The sequence below is a fragment of the Pseudochaenichthys georgianus genome, chromosome 24 (assembly GCF_902827115.2).
Source record: "Pseudochaenichthys georgianus chromosome 24, fPseGeo1.2, whole genome shotgun sequence".
Taxonomy (NCBI): domain Eukaryota; kingdom Metazoa; phylum Chordata; class Actinopteri; order Perciformes; family Channichthyidae; genus Pseudochaenichthys; species Pseudochaenichthys georgianus.
The window spans coordinates 18,033,988-18,055,626 of NC_047526.1; the positions used below are offsets into that span (position 1 = coordinate 18,033,988).

At 40.8% G+C, this 21,639-nt stretch overlaps 1 protein-coding gene across 1 annotated transcript in view; it reads right to left on the minus strand.

Annotated features, from left to right (window-relative positions):
* stum (stum, mechanosensory transduction mediator homolog) overlaps positions 1 to 1,877 on the minus strand; it is a 16,972-nt gene extending 15,095 nt beyond the window's left edge. The window contains exon 1 of the mRNA XM_071201913.1: positions 1,114 to 1,877. Coding sequence (XP_071058014.1) covers positions 1,114 to 1,315 — 202 coding nt within the window. The 5' untranslated portion in view covers positions 1,316 to 1,877. The remainder of the gene's footprint in view (positions 1 to 1,113) is intronic.
* Between the last annotated feature and the right edge of the window lie 19,762 nt (positions 1,878 to 21,639).

Below are 21,639 nucleotides of genomic sequence, written 5' to 3' on the forward strand. Positions count from 1 at the left end.
TGGTTGTTTTTATTTCATCAACTGCTACCAATATTCTTAAAGAATCCTCACTTTTATTATCGTAAATTCAGCTGCTTTTGAAATGATCCACTGAACTAATTCAGAATGGTGTATGACATGTACCAAGATGTGTTTGTGTCTAACTTACATAGCTGTACGTGATTACTATATACTGTACCAACATGTGTTTTTTAGCTGCTGGATGTTACATTATCCTACTATACACAGAAACAGTACAGTAAACAGATTTTCTTAGAATACCTTATCTTGGGATTAGATGTGTTTCTCAATCATGTGCTTTAACACCAGAAAGCCCTTCATATTTCTGTCATACTGTTTGGCTTGTTCCCCCACTACACAATGATAGATTTTAATGTTTCAAACTTACCGTGCAGCTCTACACACAGGTGTCGTTTTTGCACAGTTTGACAGTCTCAAGGACGCGTGTCAAGCTGCTTATGAAAACCAAAGAAAGACTGTACGACACAAGTGCTCTTCATTCTGCCTTTGTAGACATACAATTCTGTGTTGTTATTTCCACCTCAAATTACAGGAAGAATCTCGAGTATTTGTTCTCAAATAAGCATCTAGTATCATATATTTAAACTACATCGTCAGGACTTCTACCCATTATAACAACGCAAAGGGTCTACAGTGATAATGTCTCCACCTGCTGTGATGATGTTGCTCATCATAAGGAAAAGCTTCATACCCAGAGTAATTGCCCCACATTGCACGACTGTGTGCATTAACACCCGGCAGACTGTTTTTTCCTGACACCCTTATTATAGCGCTGGGTGTGAATGGAGTCTCTGGCCACCTTTCTTTACCATTTGCACACACATCTCTCCCTGCCTGTGTGGAGGAAACAAGCAGAGCAATGGAACAACTAGAAAGCAAGCTGGAGACAGTTCAAGTTTATTTTCCACAAAGCTTTTATGGTTGCATATTCCCCTCTGATTGCCTTCTAGTTTGTTTATCTTGTTATCGGCTGGCATCCCTGGGTCTCTCTCTTGCTGTCTTTTCATAATCTTTTGCCTATTTTTCTGCATTTTCTCAATTTCAAAAGAAATTATACATGGAGATAAGACGGCAGTGTCATTCTCAGCTTACCGAGTCCCGGTATGAAGGTGTTCAGAAACAGACAGATGACGGCCAAAGGGAAGGGCATTGTGGGTATCGCTGCCCGCAGAGATCCTTTCTTCTCCCTGACCTCCACCACCACTCCTCCACCTGCTGTAGGGGCCCCTGCTATGGCTTTGGCCCCAAGCTGGTCCCCGATCTTGACACGCCCTCCTCCTTCTTTCTGTGCCATTTCTCTCCTTCTTTGTGTTTTATGTCTAAGTAATGAAAATAGTTTGTATTTCAGGTAGATTTCTGCAAAAAGATTGAAATGATTTTCTCTTTGTCACGCTCCCCCTTGATTGAGTAGAGGCAGTTGTAATTGATCAACGTTGATTGGGAGGTGCATCAACAGGTTGTCTAAAGTAGTGTAAACTGATCAGGAAAAAAAATGTATTTCCATAGAAACTTGTTCAACTTTATTCCAGAGGAAAACAATAGAATTCTGTATATTTTCCTTTGGATTGGTCAAGCTTTTAAGTCCTAAAATCTCTTTTGGGCAGTTGACTTATCTTCTTTCAAGTCCTTTAAAAGTGAGCATCAGAGATCACTGATATCTGCTATTTGTGTCCATGTCCAACATGTTTTTCAGAAAAGACAGATCCTCCTTCAAAAAATATGGGAAAAAATCCTTGAAAAATCTGCGGCTCTTTTCAGTCAATTCCTCAGAACTTCCTTCTTTATTTATTTTTTAATCGGTCCAATCCCGATCACCCCGCACACCTCTACAAGATAAAGAGAAAGTGCACTCTCAACCCCCCTCTCTCTACTACGTCTCTGTTCCTCTCTCCCTCTCTTTTTCTCCCTCTACCCATCCTCTCCCTCCATTTAAAGGAACAGTGCACCAATATAAGGTTACCATTCAATGAGATGACATTCAACAAGCTGTCATTCAGTGCGTCTGGGTGGTAATAAATAATTAAAGGCATTAATGTATTCAACATCAAATATAGGATGAACATAAAAAGGATGTTTGTGTTCTAAAGCTAGATCATAGTGACGTGTGTTTAATTAATATATCATTCATTCACAAGATATTGAAGTAAGTGGAAAGACATGAAGTCTCTGATAACAATTCATTAAAGAAGAAGCTAATGAAAATGTAATATCATATTCAATGTTTTCAAACCCAATGTTTGCGTGTCACTGAAAATATATCCCCCACTAACATTGATGCACATCATGTGGTCAACATGTTTATATACTACCCCTACTTCTCTTAAAATGTACACAGCCCTCCACTTTTCTTAAATATTTATATTTGTCTTTATTCTTTTTAATGTTATATCGTTTTTCTTTATATTTTCTTTGTATAATCATTCTGTTTTTGACCTTCTCTTAAAAATCATGTCCTTATGTAGTGTTTATATTTGCAGCACCATAAACAAAAGCAAATTACTTGCAATTAAGTCAATTCTGATTCTGATATAACCAGATGTATAGCTATAAAAACAAATGTTGACAGACAAATCAAGTAACATGACGGCAAAGTAGATAGAGAAAGGACAAAAAGCAAGAAGGCAGAAAATATGAATAAATGCAAAAATAAATCAGAACAAGGAGACAAGGGGAGGAACAGGAAGCAAGGACAAAGTGGACAGGGGATTGAAATGAAGGCAGTATCAATATCTCAGTAATTATTCATGATTCAGACCAAATCCCCCAAAGACCAGTCATTACTGTCCGTCCCCTCCCTCTCTAAACTCGATTTCTGACTTTTCACTTAATTCTCTCCATCTCACTTGTTCACCACTCTGTCGGCTCTTCAAGGCAAGTGACAAAAAACACAAAGGAAATCAGTGCAAACCCTGAAATGATTCCCAGCTCGTATGTGTCTCTCTGTCCATCTCTCCTTTCCTCTCTCTCATCTCCAGTTGGTCTCCTAGCAACCCGGGAAGCTGAGGGTAATTATACGGAAGATATTGATCTCAAGGTCTCCCTCTCCTAATTCCAGCTCCGTTCCCACTTTTAATTTCCTTTTTAATCTTCTTTGAAACACAAAAGGCAGCCGCTATAGAAGGTGCTTCTACTTTTCTTTTTGTCATGCAAAGCGCCATTATGGTGTGTCTGACGGCGAAGGACTCGGAGAAATCTGGACCACCTGAACTTATTCATCACTGGATTGCTCAGCCAAAGACGCGCTGTGTCATGTAGCCTACTGATGCTTATTACCATGACAACGTGATGAGAAAAGTTGATGGCAGCCGTCTGAAACTGACTCACAGGTGTAGCTCTGTTGGCTTTCCTCGATGGACACTCTAATGTACCTTTTTCTGCACTTTATATAACGGTAAAAGTTGTTCAGTGTGTTGCTAATGCGAGGATGTGTGCATGCATTCTTGCCTCTTCGACCCTTTCTCCATCGTACACACGTGCACACACACACACACACACACACACACACACACACACACACACACACACACACACACACACACACAGTCATTCTCTCTGGGTTCATTTATGTTGAACCCATCTGCGTTGAAAAGCTGACAACACCCACCCGTTATGTATGTGTGTGTGTCCTAATGACTTGTGTCCTTCCCCCCCTCACTGGATCCTCACTACAGTGACTGTAATGTTCACACACACTTGTTCCTCTCTCCTTTTCTTCTGCACACACTCGCTGGCTTTGATGTTTCTCTGTGCTCCCTTCTCTTTACTTCTCTCAGTATGGTTGTAAGGATAAAGAAGCAGGGACGTGCTATAGCGTTCTCTGTGCGCCTCATTTCAAGGAAGCTTGTACATTTCTTGGTCATTAAATGTGTTTGTGTTTCACACAACATGTAAAAACAAATACGAAAGAGGTTTAATTTCTGCTTCTACTCCTACCTTTACCAGGTCAAGATACTGTTGTAACACAATCTAATATTGTCACACTGAGACCTTTTATTTCTGATATGCAAGCCACATTTCGCTGCTAATACTTAAGTAGGGTTTAATTTGAAGTACCTTTTAATGAAGTATACTCAAACTTGAGTATCGGTAGTGAACAAAGGATGTGAATTCCTCTCACATCACTGGTGAGTGCTTTCTTGTGTCCTCATTTATTTCGACTCGACAGTAGGTAGGTCAGACTGACACAGACACGACATGACAAGGTTATTTATTTAGCACATTTGAACACAAAGCAATTGTTTTATAAAAACCAAAACATTAAAAGCATTAAGATAGACTGCAATAGAAACCAATTTTAAGTCACATTTGTAAATATTTAATCTAAAATAGAATAAGACAAGTATAAAATACAAGAATAGCAGTTAAAGTTCACTGTATATCGTTGTTTGTATTTCAGACAGTTTTAAGACTTCATGCAGATTGGAAACTAATATTGCAGGATTATTTATCCCTGTTGAAGTAGATTTAGATGTTTGTATGCATTAGAGGTGCACAGTTTGAAGACAGAAAGACAAATTCTTTATTTTTACTGTTAAAAATTGGCACAAAAGATAATATACAAAAGAGAAGAAGCTCCTACAGTCTTACAGTAAGGTAAATATGATAAATAACCAAGAGAGAATTAATCCCGCGTTGAGAACTGTATATATCAGTATATTTGAAATACAAATAAATATCAGTATTCAGTCCAATTGAAAGAATAAGAGATTGCAGCATGTGGGAAATCAAGTATGTAGATTTAGCCCCTGCAGATTTCAGTTGGAGACCCCATTATTTAGTTTGACCCTCAAACATATCATTTTTTGATTGGCCAACTTAACTAATTTAATTAGACAGACTTTACTCAAGAAACTTAATAGAGATAGTTGAGTTAACTACTTTGATGTAGTGAGCAACACAACGCAATGTGTTTTGTTTACTTTACCCCAAAAATATTTTCAGGCCAACAATTTCTTGAAGTTGTATGCATAGTTCTTTGATTTAATAGAAGGCAAATGCAAAGATAAAGTATTCCACCTTGATTCAAAGACGTGTACTCATGCTTATAAACTTAATTAATAGATCTCTACAACTCCCTTTGTCGTCTCATTAATTTCATATTTTGACCAAACCAGCAGCAAAACCAAAGCGTTTATAGACATAAACGCTTTGGATTTGCTGCTGGTTTGGTCAAAATATGAAATTATGTTAAAAAAAAAATATGGAAGCCTTTCATAATGTTTAGTTCTTAATATGATCATTAATAACCACCTGAATTGCAAACAAGAAGCCCTCAAGCTTCCCCATCTCCTGAACAATCTGCTTCACTCGTTTATATGCAGATCTTTGCAACAATGTCCTCCAAAGATCCAGCTCCTCTAATGGGTCATCTGTGGTGTGAGCTTTCAATGAGGAATTGTGCTAATAAGATTGTGTATGTACACACACTCACACATATTTGAAGTACCTTGGAGGGCACAGGGCAGAAGACCATAAATCTGTGTCTGAAACTATATTTAAAGTAAAGCTTGGTGGTGATGTCACAGCATTGACGTCATGGGGGAATTTCTGGGGCAGATTTTTGGGTCAAATTTGTCCAAAAATGTAGGAGCACTGGGAATTAAATGCTGCCCCCTTTCTGGTCTGTAGTGTTGTATATTTCTTGAGAGGGCTTCAAGTTGTTACACCCAGGAGTGACCAAACTTGTATTCAGCTGAACACAATCTCACTGAGTCCTCAATAGTGCTATTAAGAATGATATTAAACTATTCCTAATTTTGCTGCAGTCAACCCAGAGCAATCAAGACCTGGATATGAAGACTAATGCTTTTACCATACAGTAGATAGAGTGGATACAGAGAGAAGAGCGACTTCTGCTGGCCACAGAGATACATTTCACACTAAACTGCAAATAAGTGCAGTTGTCAGATATATGTGTGAAGCTGCTGACTGACTGCTGCTGCTGCTGCTGCTGCTGCTGAAGCTGCTGACTCTGTGTCACGATTTTTGTACAGAAGGTGTAAGGATTGAATTTAACAATGTTGATTTGAATTGTTATGTTTAGTTATGCTCAAAACTTTTACAATATATTTCTACAAGGAACGCTTTTTGACATTTCACAAAAAGATAAAACACTTTTACATAATCCCATGTTGTGTTTGTTCGGTATCTGTTAACTATTGGGCAGTACAGCTAAAACAAATACGACAAAAAAACAGTTGTATGTAAAGCCTTCATTGGATCTTACGAAGGCTTGGTATGGAAAGTTTGAAATGGAAATGAAAAATGGAGGTGGTGCAGAGAGGATGATAGAGATATACCAATACAATAGGCTTACATTTGAACCCTTAGATGCACGAGGACCCTACACTCTTCCATAAGTGGGTCAAAAAGGACCTGTATTAGAATAATGTATTTTATGCCATTTTGGTTAAGAAAAATCACTTGTATAATATTTAGTGGTATATTTTGGTTCACACTAGAAATATTTTATATTTCATTTGTCACTATTTATAATTATATACATTTTTTTCCATAGAGAATGCATGCGGGTCATTTTTGAGGTAGTGATATAAAAACTACAATTTCTTAAAATGTAAATTTAAAATTTGAATGGCATGATATCCAAAACGTGTTTTTTGAGGAATAGCTGGAATATGAAATGATAACAAAATGTAATTACAAAGATAGTCTATGAAAACCACCTCACCGAGTCAAAAAAGACCCACTTATGCATCTGAGGGTTAAGAAAATTAAAATCACTTGTTCTATGTTACCCAACAGACTCTTTGGTGCAATTAGACTTTTCTAATTGATAGTGTTGATTAACATTTTCGACTCCTTTTTCCCTAATTCTTCAAGAAACCTCAATGAAATACACAGGAATATATTCACTGTCAGAATTTTACCCAAAGATAACTCAATATAAGCTTAGTAGATTTCTTTGAGTTGAAGCCTGAGTTGTTACAGCCGCTCAATGACCAATAGGCGGCAGCAGAGCCATTTGGAGAGGAAAGGGGAAGGAAGAAGGATTTGGAATTTGCTGTTCCTCTTTTCTTCTGGTTATTATAAACAAAGTTTATGGTAACCTTTAGTATTATATTTTTGTTGGTGTATCTGTATTTTATGTTAAGTTTAACCCCGGAAATGCCATTAGATTCGTCTGATCTGAGAACAGATATTGAACAATATGCTCATTTATTTTAACTTAACAATTATAGATTGATATTTTTTCTATAGAAATATGATGGGAACTTTATGTCAAGAATGAAGAAAATTCACTGAGTGTGAAAGTGCTTTTACCATTTAAAAAAAAAATCTGATTATTACCATGAGATTTTACGTGTTTATAATTCATCATCGTGTTTTCTTAGAATACATCCTGTCTGTGTGTTAAAGAGGACATTTTTTAGCAAACAATACCCACCGTCTCCCCTCTGCACATCCTCTCCTCACCCTCACCCTGGCCCTTGACCAGTTCAGATAACAGACCCTCATTCATCAAGTGATACAGTGTTCGTCCGTTTGCTGGCTCTCCGGGACCTCCCTTCCCTGCCTGCGGGAAAAATCTTTGGCCTCACGCAAGCCACCAATAGACCATGATACGACTATAAAAGCCAAACACTTCCATATATCAGGATGTAAAAGTCTTGTTGAAAGCGGAATTAAACCTAGTGTTGCAGGAATTGATGTTGTGAATTGACTACAGGGGCTATTCTGGACAATCTGACACTAACCATGTTGATATTCCCCATCAACTAATCCCTGCAGGGTTATTTCTCAAGTGTTTGAAAAAGCTTAACTCTTTGTTCTAAAATAGTGACGACTAAAGGAAACTTAGATGCTCTTGCGCACAGTTCTGCATCAAGATCTACTCTAAGGAGTTGGGTAGAGCGATTTAAAACAAGAAGGTCCAAATTGAAACATCAGTGGATGCATTTTTGTTAAGTATGTGTTGAGCCCCGAAAACACAAGATAGTACACTTCCCATGATGCAACATCTTTAATTAAGCCCCCTTTGCCTAATAAACATCTATGTTGTTAAATGTTATGAATTTAAAGGCTTTATGTTAAGCAAGAGTGCCCCTTTAACTGACAGTAGTACATTTATTTAAAGTTGTAGTGAAAACGGTACATGGAACTCACTGATCTCATATTAATCAGTAAGAATAAAAGTGATGACTCGTTACATTCCGCATCTGAATAAAGGAGTCGTCTACAGCTGAGTGAGTATGGTGCCTGCTCTCCGCGAAAAACCCAATGTTCCTTGATAACGTATCAGAAAATTCCTCATTTGGACACATCTTACATAACAATGAAGAAAATTCCTGTTTCGGCATGTCGATCGCACGCACTTCCACTACATCGCACTCACAAACAGACATATAGGCGCACATATACAGGAAAGTCAACAGATTTTGCATGAAGTGAAGGGTAGGGAGTTCAAAATACTTATATAAATGCATTAGCTGATGGTCTTGAAAGACATTGCGTCCCGAGAATGTAAAATAAATGATAAGCTTTTTATGAGACATTAAAAATAAATTTCTTATTTAACACAATTAACCTTATTTGTCCACCATAAGAGTCTGAAATAATCAAGTTGTAACAGTTTAACCAGTTGGGTTCAATTTAGTCTCAGTCAAAAGGGGATATATTTGTGATTTTTGTTTACCGAACAATGATGCTTTTCATCCTAAAGGTCAAAGGTCACATTTGTTTGGCAAGAAAATGCTACAAGAGGCTCTCTGAAAAAGGAAAACTTGAGATGGAAAAGCACTGTAGCATCTAAATAAAGAACGTGTGTGTGTGTGTGTGTGTGTGTGTGTGTGTGTGTGTGTGTGTGTGTGTGTGTGTGTGTGTGTGTGTGTGTGTGTGTGTGTGTGTGTGTGTGTGTGTGTGTGTGTGTGTGTGTGTGTGTGTGTGTGTGTGTGTGTGTGTGTGTGTGTGTGTGTGTGTGTGTGTGTGTGTGTGTGTGTGTGTGTGTGTGTGTGTGTGTGTGTGTGTGTGTGTGTGTGTGTGTGTGTGTGTGTGTGTGTGTTTGCCTAACAGGATGTTGACCTCCTTTATGGACTGTGTTTTAGCCAGGAAGACTTTGAAGGAATGGTCACCAGGGCTTGGGGTTACTTTGAAAACACACACACATTTACACACTAGCCGTTTTCCTCCACCACAGGATAAATACACAGGTGGCATGACATGAATTCATAAAGCATGGAAAATGTAATTCATTGTCTTTTTTCCCCTAAGAGGAACCACTTCTCACTGGAACCATACTTGGTAGCATATAACAACATATCTCATGATTTAACAACATTCAAAGTAATTCAATGTACTCTGTTTAATACTCAATAGGAACAGTCTTGTTGTCATTGTTTGAAATATAAATTCAGTTACCTGTTTAGCATGAGTCAGTGTTTTTGTTTGTTATCGAGCCCTACCCTCACACTTTCTGTCCCCATGGAGACAAAGGCTAATTAGCAGTACGGTGTTAGGCCACCTTGTGACCACCCAACCCATGAACACGCACGTGCGCGCACACACACACACACACACACACACACACACACACACACACACACACACACACACACACACACACACACACACACAAGCCAAGGCAGTGTTGAGTCATGACTCAGAGTCACAAGTGGCTGTGTCAGTGTTCTCAAAAGGTTTGAGTCAGGTTCATTCCCCATCAGAGGGTCATCCTCGATTTGCTCATTTGTTCCAACATAATATAATTGGCAGTGTTTGCTGATGGGATACTGGTGAGGGATCATGTCTCAGATTGGTTGGCTGAGCTGCTTTGCATGACGAGGAACATCTGGGTAAAAATAGCTAACATAAAACAAGTAATGAAGCTCTGGCTGACAGGTGAAAAGAAGCAGCTCACAACAATAAAAGTCACAGAGGTCAAATATCTCTCTGCTGGCCTTAAGCCTACTCAGGGCTGGAGATTTCTAAATAAAAATGTGGAGAAATACCACACATTTGTCTCTAACATAAATGGGCCTAATGTGCCAATGATTTAATTGAGATCAATCAAAAGATTAAGAAAACAAGAAATATCCAAGTCACTGAGTATACAGTGTTGTTTGAGGTGCATGCGTGTGCATTTGCTACTCAGACGTTTGCAGTGAATCATTGCAAACTTCACCATCTTGCCTCTATGTTACATTAAGAAGCTAGTATGCAGAGGCTAAATATGTTAGCACTAAGTTGTGTATTCAATAACATGATTACTGCAATTTCCTACAAACTCTAATTTCCAAAAAGGAATCAGAAGCACAATGTTGAAAGCTGTGTTATATATATACTTGTATATCAGCAAAATTATGCTAATAATTTAGCCTCATGCTTATGGCTACAGCTAGTTGGTGGCTATAATTAGCAGAAGGCTAAACTATTAGCACCATTATCTTACATTCTCTGAAACGCTAGCCAGAGCCTCGATTCACCGTATGTTAAAAAATATAACGGCATGATCAAGCCTTCTGATATAAGTACATTATTATATCCGTCCAACAAGCGTTATTTGCACATTCAATCTTTAATTACTGTATTGAGTTAATAGTATATATATATTTTTTTACATTTTCTTTCCCATGGTTGCAGGATGATGTTAGCATGTGTTCGTTGTGACAGTGTGTGTGTGTGTGTGTGTGTGTGTGTGTGTGTGTGTGTGTGTGTGTGTGTGTGTATGTGTGTGTGTGTGTGTGTGTGTGTGTGTGTGTGTGTGTGTGTGTGTGTGTGTGTGTGTGTGTGTGTGTGTGTGTGTGTGTGTGTGTGTGTGTGTGTGTGTGTGTGTGTGTGTGTGTGTGTGTGTGTGTGTGTGTGTGTGTGTGTGTGTGTGTGTGTGTGTGTGTGTGTTTTTGAAATCATCACCCACACCCAGTTTTGTGAGATACGAGTGTCCTGGTTTCTCTGGGTGTATACGTTTAACCCTGATGTATAGCTTCCTTGTGCGCAACTCTCCACCAGACAAACACACACATCTATCACACACACCACATGTTCATCCTTCACTGTTGACAGACGTGTCCACACTATTTAAAAAAAATGGCAAACCAGTTCAAGATATTCTGTGTTTCCTCCTGAACAGATTAGAAATAAACCAAAAACAGACAAACACATTTAGGTTGTCCCTCATTTCCCGCTCTACCTTCATCATTCTGTCTCATTTCTACGCATTTCCAGGAAAGACTCAAATAATGAACTTAAAATAGTTGTTCTATTTTTTCCTTTTACTTTGTTTTATTAACCATTACGTTTTGCTATTGTTACATTTGGTTTTATGATCTTTGGACAGTTCCTGAACACTCACCGCTACAATGCCCACTCTCACGCACATACCATCTAAAAAAAAGCAGATTGAAGGTTCTTTAATCGTTGTAAGTTCTTTTAAACATATAAAAAAATGATTTGGTTGCTGTCATTTTTTTTTACACAACAAAAAATGATATTGTCTACTGAAACTTAAACTCCTATAAGTGGCCTAAAACTAATACAAAATGTAAGTTTGAATCCACATGACATCAAAACTTCAATATGATGTGTACGTTGATGTGTGTGTGACAGGGTCAAGGTAGGATGGACAGGATATGGTGGACAAAAACAGAACTTCCTGCATGAGAAAAGAGAGTGCTGCATCTTCCCTGCGTGTGTGTGTTTAAGGGGTCTCACAGTCCAAGGGGATGCCTTGACTTCCTGACACACACACACACACACACACACACACACACACACACACACACACACACACACACACACACACACACACACACACACACACACACACACACACACACACACACGGTCCCTAGATAATACAATAATATCTAATATCTCATGCATGTTTCCTGCCTTATGTTTTTAGCTCTTGTCATGTTATGGCCAATGTCAGTGACTCTTGATAATACACATGGACATCTTCCTCCATTTAGAAACAGAACAGAACAGTGTTAAGGAACATTGCACAAACACATTCATACATAGGTTTAAACCAAGGGGCAAACTCTGGGGAATAGCCGAGACACCAATACGGAAGTGCCACACACTGCAGTTCATATATTGGCCGATAGGCGATGGCTGCAGAAAGGAGCAATTTCCATAGACCCCCATGTTAAAATGCCCAACTTTACAGCAGAAAAAAACATGTTTCTATCCCTGGCTCCATACATTTTTATTATCGATATAGTTAGATTCCACCTTCATGATTATGGATCTGTGAGTGAATTGTTTTCTAACACGACCCTTTTATTTATATTAGGTCTTAACGTTTTTGCATAAATTAGGGCGTGGTCACATTGAGGGACGGCTCTGTCAAGTGACTGCTGCTGTTAGCTTCTTGTCTCTCTGCTAGCTGCTCCATGAAGCTACAGGGACTCTGCCTGCTCAGCTCATCCAGGAAACACAACTTGTAGCCGGCCGTGGTTGTTTGTTCTTCATGCTTATATATCGGACTATTGTGACTCGCTCTGCGGTTAAAACAGACGGTGCATGAATGCGGTTTTGCCGTAAGTGAAATTCGAGTGCTTTATTTATGTCATTTATTTATTTATTTCATTGTTCAACTTCTGACACCGGAGATGGCGGAGACAGACCGCTATGCTACCCACAATTCAGTTCGGCGAAAAAGCGAGGCAACGTGACGTCACCCCATTCAAAGTGAATGGGCAGATTGAAGCTGTCTACGCTGTCGACGCTGTAGTGTGGATGGGCCGTAAACAATGTTCAACTTCTGACGCCGGAGACGCCGGAGTAGCCAGCACCAGCCAGCACCAGCCAATCAAATCCCGTTTCGGAAAATCTGACAGCTCAAGCCGTAGCCAATCAAACCGCCTCTAAGCTGGGAGAGATATCCCGCCGTTCATTTCTATATTTAAAAAAAAGATGGAGGAGAAACTAATTATCGCTGTAGCAAATCACCCGGTTTTGTATGACCAGACCCTCTTCACCTACCGGGATACAAACCGGAGGAACCAGGCATGGAGGGAGGTGGCAGAGACAGTGGGTGAAACTGGTAGGTTTTCGCCTGTTTAGGGAGTTTATATATATATTGCTCCCATAAAATCCCCGGGGTTTTTTGCTTTGTATGTCGGGGGCGGGAGATTCATGTGATTGGTTGTTGGTCGTGTTGCTTGAATAAAATCCCCAAGCTTCAGACACGCCCAGCTCCAAGCTTTTTTTGAAGCTGTAGTGTGGACGCTCCGTGATTTTAATCAGCTACGTAATGAATGTTAACGGAGCCTACACACGGCGGCGTGCGTTGCCGCTTGGCGGTGGGCGTGTCTTGAGCTTGGGGAGTCAACGCCAGCAACGCGACCAACAACCAATCACATGAATGTCCCGCCCCGGACCGGACATACAAAGCAAAGCATTCATGCTCATCCAGGAAAGACATGCTGGCTAAATATACTGTCTATGCTTGCTAGCTGTCCATTCAAACGAAGTACACTGGATATAAACTCCCCAAATAGGCGAAAACCTACCAGTTTCACCCACTGTCTCTGCCTCCTCCCTCCATGCCTGGCTCCTCCGGTTTGTATCCCTGTAAGAGGGACTGGTCATAGAGTACCGGGTGATTCCCTACCGCCACGATAATTTCCTCCTCCATTTTTTGACATATGGGAAATAACTGCGGTCTGGCTCTCCCAACATACACGCGGTTTCATTGGCTAGTGCTTGTACTGTCAGATTTGCATACGCGGGATTTGATTGGCTGACGCCTCCGTCGAGGCTGCAAAACCGTTTTGTAACAGTTCAATATTATTTTGATAATAACATATATTTCAATGTTGATGAACTTCATACTGTTCATTCATAATCTGATTGTCTTTGTAGCTCACTGTTGAAATAAAAAAAAAACATTACAATTACAAAATAATTATATCTACAGCCCCTAAACACACAAACACATCGCTTTCATAATAACACACTTGTTCTGCAATAATATGTTTTATGTTTCCTGTAATTTTTGTTAGGAAAGGACATGTCTGAAAGATACGACATTTTCTCCTTCTCTGAGGGTCAAGAAGAACATCCAAGAGGAACATTAAAAGCTGATGCTATGAGATTTTAAGACCAGTACACTAAGAAACTACTTTTATTGTAAAAACAGTCAGCTGATCGAATGCACCTATTTCCACATCTACACTCCATCAGCTGATTATTTCTATTTGCCTCACTTTATGAGCTTCACATCACTTGTGCCTTGTACCGCAGAGTTTGCAACGTCACAAATAAATGGGGCCAATCTTCAGTCAGATGTGAATGTGTATTCTATAACACATAGGTTTGAACAAGCTCTCTGATTGGTCAATAGGCGTGTTTGATTCCACGATCAAACAACGATTAAATACAACGTGCCTAATCACAAAGTATCCAGTGGCCTACACACGCCACTAGCCTACCGAAACTACTTCCATGAGCCTACATCGTGTGGTTTCCATAGCGACGTTTAGCGACACACAGCCGTTACACTGTTATACATTGTCTCTCGTTGGAAATCGGCGAGAGAAATCATGTCCGTTAGCGGACATAAAAACGAGTCATCGCTTCGCAGCTACTGGGCTCCATCTCTAGACAACAGAAAGATGTGGAGCAACGCGCTTTTTGCCGGTCCGGGACACGCCATGAAACGGCCACTGGAGGAAAGCTCTTCCTATAACATAGTCCTACCCATGAACACCACAGCACCACCTGCAAAAAAGTCTGGCATGGAGTTCATGGAGAGCTGTTTCAAGAATTGCACTTTTAATGGCAGCATGAACACCCACCTTCATTCTGAACCCAAAATGTTTCAGCACCATGGACAGCCTGATTTGATTTGTTCCGCTAATCCCACACTGATTACTCAGATATTTAAATAGCCTAATTCAAGAATTGTTTTCAATACATTGTTTTCACTGAGGTCGTCAAACAACTCCACAGTGGCAAAGCCCCGGGGGTGGATGAGATCCGCCCGGAAATGCTGAAGGCTCTGGGTGCTGAGGGACTGTCATGGTTGACACGTCTCATCAACGTTGCGTGGAAGTCGGAAACAGTACCGAAGGAGTGGCAGACCGGGGTGGTGGTTCCCCTTTTTAAAAAGGGGGATCAGAGGGTGTGTGCCAATTACAGAGGCATCACACTACTCAGCCTCCCCGGGAAAGTTTACTCCAAGGTACTCGAAAGGAGGGTCAGGCCGATTGTCGAACCTCAGATTGAGGAGGAACAATGCGAATTCCGTCCTGGTTGTGGAACGACGGATCAGCTGTTTACTCTCGCAAGGATCCTGGAGGGGGCCTGGGAGTACGCTTATCCGGTCTACATGTGTTTTGTAGACTTGGAGAAGGCGTATGACCGAGTTCCCAGGGAGTTACTGTGGGAGGTGCTGCGGGAGTATGGGGTGAGGGGGTCTCTACTCAGGGCCATCCAATCTCTGTACTCCCAAAGCGAGAGCTGTGTCCGGGTCCTCGGCAGTAAGTCGGACCCATTTCCGGTGAGGGTTGGCCTCCGCCAGGGCTGCGCTTTGTCACCAATCCTGTTTGTAATATACATGGATCGGATTTTGAGGCGTAGTCGTGGGGGAGGGGGTCTGCAGTTCGGTGGACTAAGGATTGCACCACTGCTTTTTGCAGATGATGTGGTTCTAATGGCTTCATCGGTCTGCGACCTTCAGCACTCACTGGATCGGTTCGCAACCAAGTGTGAAGCGGCTGGGATGAGGATCAGCACCTCCAAATCTGAGGCCATGGTTCTCAGCAGGAAACCGATGGACTGTCCACTCCAAGTAAGGAATGAGTCCTTACCCCAAGTGAAGGAGTTCAAGTATCTCGGTGTCTTGTTCTCGAGTGAGGGAACAATGGAGCGTGAGATGGGCCGGAGAATCGGAGCAGCGGGAGCGGTACTGCAGTCGCTTTACCGCACCGTTGTGACGAAAAGGGAGCTGAGCCAGAAGGCAAAGTTCTCTGTCTACCGGGCCATTTTCGTTCCTACCCTCACCTATGGTTATGAAGGATGGGTCATGACCGAAAGAACGAGATCGCGGATACAAGCGAGATGGGTTTTCTCCGCAGGGTGGCTGGTGTCTCCCTTAGGGATAAGGTGAGATGTTCGGTCATCAGGGAGGGACTCGGAGTTGAGCCGCTCCTCCTTCGCGTCGAAAGGAGCCAGTTGAGGTGGTTCGGGCACCTAGTTAGGATGCCACCTGGGTGCCTCCCTAGGGAGGTGTTCCAGGCACGTCCAGCTGGGAAGAAACCAAGGGGTAGACCTAGGACCAGGTGGAGGGATTATATCTCTTCGCTGGCCTGGGAGCGCCTTGGGATCCCCCAGTCAGAGCTGGTTGATGTCGCCAGGGAAAAGAAAGTTTGGGGCTCTCTGCTGGAACTGCTACCCCCGCGACCCGACCACGGATACGCCGGAGAAGATGGATGGATGGATGGATGGACATTGTTTTCAATAAATTGGTTAATAATATATTATTTACTATAATTATATCAATAACTGTAAGCGGGGTAGCAGGAGTGTTCGATTGATCGGCTATCGTTACCATGGGAACTACTTTCTAGGAACTACTTTCTGACGGAGATTAACTCAAGCAGAAAGCGTAGGTTTGGGAGCAAATTAGTACTGCGGCAGGATCGAGGCGCTTTCGCCGAGGTCCGTACGCCTGTACTGGAGTACGGTACGGTACGGTGCGTACTCGTGTATGATTGCTTAAATCTAACATTTTCAGTAAAAATAATGGACAAAAGGAGTGCAAATACAAATACAATTTATTGAAATGTGAACCAAAAGTTAATCACATGTTTTAAATAAAAAGAACATATGGACAGAAGGTGTAAACCTATTAAATGTATAAGTAAACACATGTAGTCAAATAAAGTGACAGGCTAGGCCTGTGCAGTTGGTATCAGCTATGCCCAGCATGGGCTCCTCCATCAGGCCTGGTCATCCTCGCTGAGGAAAGACCCTCAGTCCTCTCCAGACCAACAGATAGGACGTCCATCACACGGAGGTTTCTCCCTGAAGTCTCTGCAGCCCTCTGGACACCACGCTGTCTCAATCCGTCCACACTGAATATGAGAGGGCGAAAATGAAAATAATAAATGCTTTAGACAATAAGAAACATAAAGTTGACTGTTGAGTTGCTCAGTTTTTTTAGATTGTCAATACTATTACTGTATAACTAATATATCAGGTTAAGAGGCACATTCAAATAAAGATTGGTCTTTAAATACATGTTGTCTTTTGAATTGTTTGTCTAAAGTCAAGGATCTAGAACTGGTACTTAGTTTTAATGATACAGTCTGGTTATTATGCTGTTTGGAGGAGGCCTCACAGGTAAGAGCACTAGCTACCATCACATGTACCTTAGCTTGACTTAAATGTATTAAACGTATAGTTAAGTGATATCAAAATACAAATAACTAATGTCATGCAAACATATTAATATTTGCTTGATTCCAGTGTTGAATTTAGCCCAATTGAATACAAACATTAAGGGGTTTTAAGATTCTGAAGTATTATGCTAAAAACTCAATAACTTAGATTATTATTTATAGTTTTGCTGAATAGTTTCATGTCCGCTTACCTTAGAAACGTAAAATGCGACGGCAGTGTGCAGATGGGGAGCATGTTAGCTTAGCTTTGTAGCTTCTTCTAGCTCTGGAACTTCCAGCCTCTTTGCCCTTATTTGGAGCAGGCTGGAACAGGCGGGAGTTGAACTCTGACGTCACTGTCGAACCGTTAGTGGCCGACTCCGCCTACTAAGGGCTTCTCGGCAACTCTGCAGAATCCTATGGGTGACGTCACGGACCCTACGTCCATTTATAGTAGGGTGACCATATTTTGATTTCCAAAAAAGAGGACATGCTGCCCCCAGCCTCGAGATACTTAATGATACTCAATGTTTACTCAAAGATGCCTTATTGTTTTAAAGTATGCCTCTTCTGTATGGATATACAATTATTATTTATATTATTTTACTGTATATAACACAATAATATCTCTCTATAACCAAAGACACACCAAACCAAGGTTACTCAACAATCAACATGCGTTATTATGCCTAGAATTATCCCTGACAAATCTCAAATGCACAAGAATAACTTAAACATCAACCTGTAACAAAAATAATAGCTCTCTTTTCAAGTCTTACTCGACAAAAATAAATAACAAAAAATATGAAATAGTAGAAAATAGAAAATCCAGCTTTAACAAATAATCTCTTTGTATCTTGTCAATGTAAACAATAAAACAGTAACCTCACAAAGATACTAATCTAATTATTTTAAAAGTGCACTATGCAGTTTTGGATTTACATTTGCATAATTGCCATTAGTGAACATAACATACCATAACATTTGATTACCTAAATCAAACCAAACACATTTTGAGGCACAATGAACCAAATATAAGCCTTCTTTAAATGTTTGTAAACACAATTCCAGGCCCTGTCATTGTAAACAACCACAGTGAAACGACAACTTTTCACATATTTTTAGCTTCAAACAGTTTTCTAGGGTCCCAATTTAAAATTAAAAGTTTAAATGTTCTCTCCCACAGCTACATAGCTTTCTCTCTCTGCATAGCTGCATACTTCAATCTTCTTCATCCTGCTTTTCTTCTTCATCCTCCTTGTCTGCCCATCGATATTTAGCTGTGGAGCTGATCTTTCCCAGCAGTTTTCAGTTGCTCAACAAATAAGCATGAAAGTCTTTGCAAGACATGTCTTTCAAATTGTATTGCACAAATAGAATCCCCTTCAGTGACTCAACAGACAGCTGGTTCCTCTCCTTGGTCCACTGGCTCTGCATCAGTGAGAAAACCCTCTCAACATTTGCATTGTGAGAGGAAAGTGCAAAGACAAACTGTGCAATCTTCAGTAGTTCTGAGTAACATGCAATGCTTTTGGCCTTCTCAAAATATTTGGTCCACTTCTGGTGCACCTGCAGGCCACTGAACTCCTCATCACGGTGCACCTGTCTGTGAATCTCTTCAGATTGGTGACCTAGTCAAACCACTTGACATCATCAATTACCACCCCCTTCTCTCCTAGGAACTTGATGCAGGCCTCCACATCATTCCACTCTGGTGGCTCACTCAGATCCATCCACGTGAATGTGGAGAATTACAATTTACATGTTGTTAAATATGTAAATTGTAATCCCTGTACATTTTGCTGTATGATGTCCTTTTGTTGTTCTGTTTATGTTTTTATGTCTTCTTGTGGAACCTACTGCTGCAGGTCTCCCTTGAAAAAGAGATCATTGATCTCAATGGGATTTTACCTGGATAAATAAAGGTTTTGAATTTAATTGAACTCTTCCATGGGAGTCATCCACTTCTCCAGATACTCCAGACATGTACTGTACAGGCCTTGCACATCAGCACAGAACTGTTCATATTCCTTACCAAGTCCATCACTACGCTTTTGTGCCAGTAATCCCTTAACTTTAAGGGACATGAAGTTGTTGCTCTTGCGTTCAAGAAGAATGGTGTGGATGCTGTTCATTATTTTCTTTACCTCCATAATGGAGTTCTTCTCCTTTTCCATGTCTTGAATGTGTGTGGAACGCAGACATGAGTGAGTGCATGTGCCAGAGGTAGATCTCACTGAATTCGTTTTCAAAAAACTTCTTGATCACTATGGGTGGTTTTTGCTGAGACAGAAAGAATGCCTTTAAGGCAGGAAACATCTGTATCATCCTCTCAATGCCTGGGAACAATGACAGCCACCTTGTCTTGCTGTGAGAAAGCATCCTTCTGTATTCAATGTCAACAAAATCACAGTACTCCTTCAGGCTTTCAGTGCACACAGTGTAAATGTGGAAGTACTGGTAGATTTTGAACATGATATTCTCAAGGTCAATATCTATTGTGTCTGCCCCATGATGAACACAACTATTCAATATGTGTGCTGGGCAACCCACACCGATCAGTGTTCTTCTGCAGCAACCTCTTCAAATTTGCAAACACATTCTTTCCCCCTTCATCACGTCGGATTCCTCCAAAGTTTGTGTTGCAATTGTCGCCAGTAAATGCAATGCATTTTTCAGACAAATTGTTTTTTGCCAATGTTTCAATGAGATATTGTGCAATGGTTTCTGCTGTCTCATTTGATGTGTCTTTAACCTCGATTAATTTTGTTTGCATGCCACCCCTCTTCCAGTCAAAGTACTGGATTATGACATTACATTACATTGCATTTAGCTGACGCTTTTATCCAAAGCGACTTACAATAAGTACATTCGACCAGGAAGACACAACCTTGAAGAAAACAGGTCCTTATGATTGGGAATATGTTCACTGCTCCGTGGTTACTCGCGTCTGTAGAAACACCACAGTACTGGATTTCTTTGAGTGCTTCATCAATCGAGTGGGGCGCTATAACACCATTGACAATGGCTTCGGTTTTAGGGCGCGCACTACTGAATTTGTTGGCAGTGTCAGAGTCTGGAAATGCTTTTTTTAGCAAGGCACTTGTGCAATCCATAGATCTGTAGCTGTTGTGATGTTTCACAGTGTGAAATGCAAACGCACCCTCTGCTGCATTTACAGCATCCTCCGTTTTGCCTGATCTAACAAAGAAGTCTGTCAACTTTGCCGACAAACTCTCACCTTGCACAGCTTTCCTATGTTTGTCTGTGTCCATGTGCGCTTTAAGATCGCCTGCACCTTTATTGGACACACACGTATGTGCAAGCTTTGCACACGGTGCACTCCGCCTCCCATTTGTTCCGACCGGGTCGGTACATTTAGAATTTCTTCTGCAATTCATCTGTAAAAGTACATTTGCGCTTTGGCATTGTGAATGTGAGCTGCGGTCCGCTCTGTCCCCTTCCTCTGTTTGTGTGTCAGCGTAGTTGTAGAGCCGCCCACAAAGCTTCAGACTCAGGGATTACGTCACACACGCAACAGAGTACCGTAGTATTCTGTGCAATGCGCCAGTCAATTTAAGTACATGCAAACGGTCCGCGAAACCCGGACATTTTCATGAATTTATACCCCCCCCCCCCCCCCCGGACGACCCGGACAGGGCGTGAAAAGAGGACATATATGACATATATTTTCAATTTACACACGGCATCTATTGCACGTCTGTCCGTCCTGGGAGAGGGATCCCTCCTCTGTTGCTCTCCCTGAGGTTTCTCCCATTTTTCCCTTTGAACTGTGGGTTTTCTTTGGAAGTTTTTCCTTGTACGATGTGAGGGTCTAAGGACAGAGGGTGTCGTATTGGCATACTGATATTCTGTACACACTGTGAAGACCACTGAGACAAATGTAACATTTGTGATATTGGGCTATATAAATAAACATTGATTGATTGATTGATTGATTGATTGATTGATTGATTGATTGATTGATTGATTGATTGATTGATTGATTGATTGATTGATTGACATGTCCGGGCAAAAGAGGACGTTTGGTCACCCTAATGTATAGTCTATGGTTTAAACAGAAATAACTCTTATTGACTCACTGTAACATATATAACACATCCCTAAACTGAATTCATGATAAGAATGAATCCCTTGAGTTAAACACGAAGAATTGCACTCTTTTTTCGTTTGTGAGAGTTTAGCGCATCTTTTTTAATTCATGGAATTCCTTGATGGCCACTCCTGGTATAACTTTCGTATCAACGAAGTT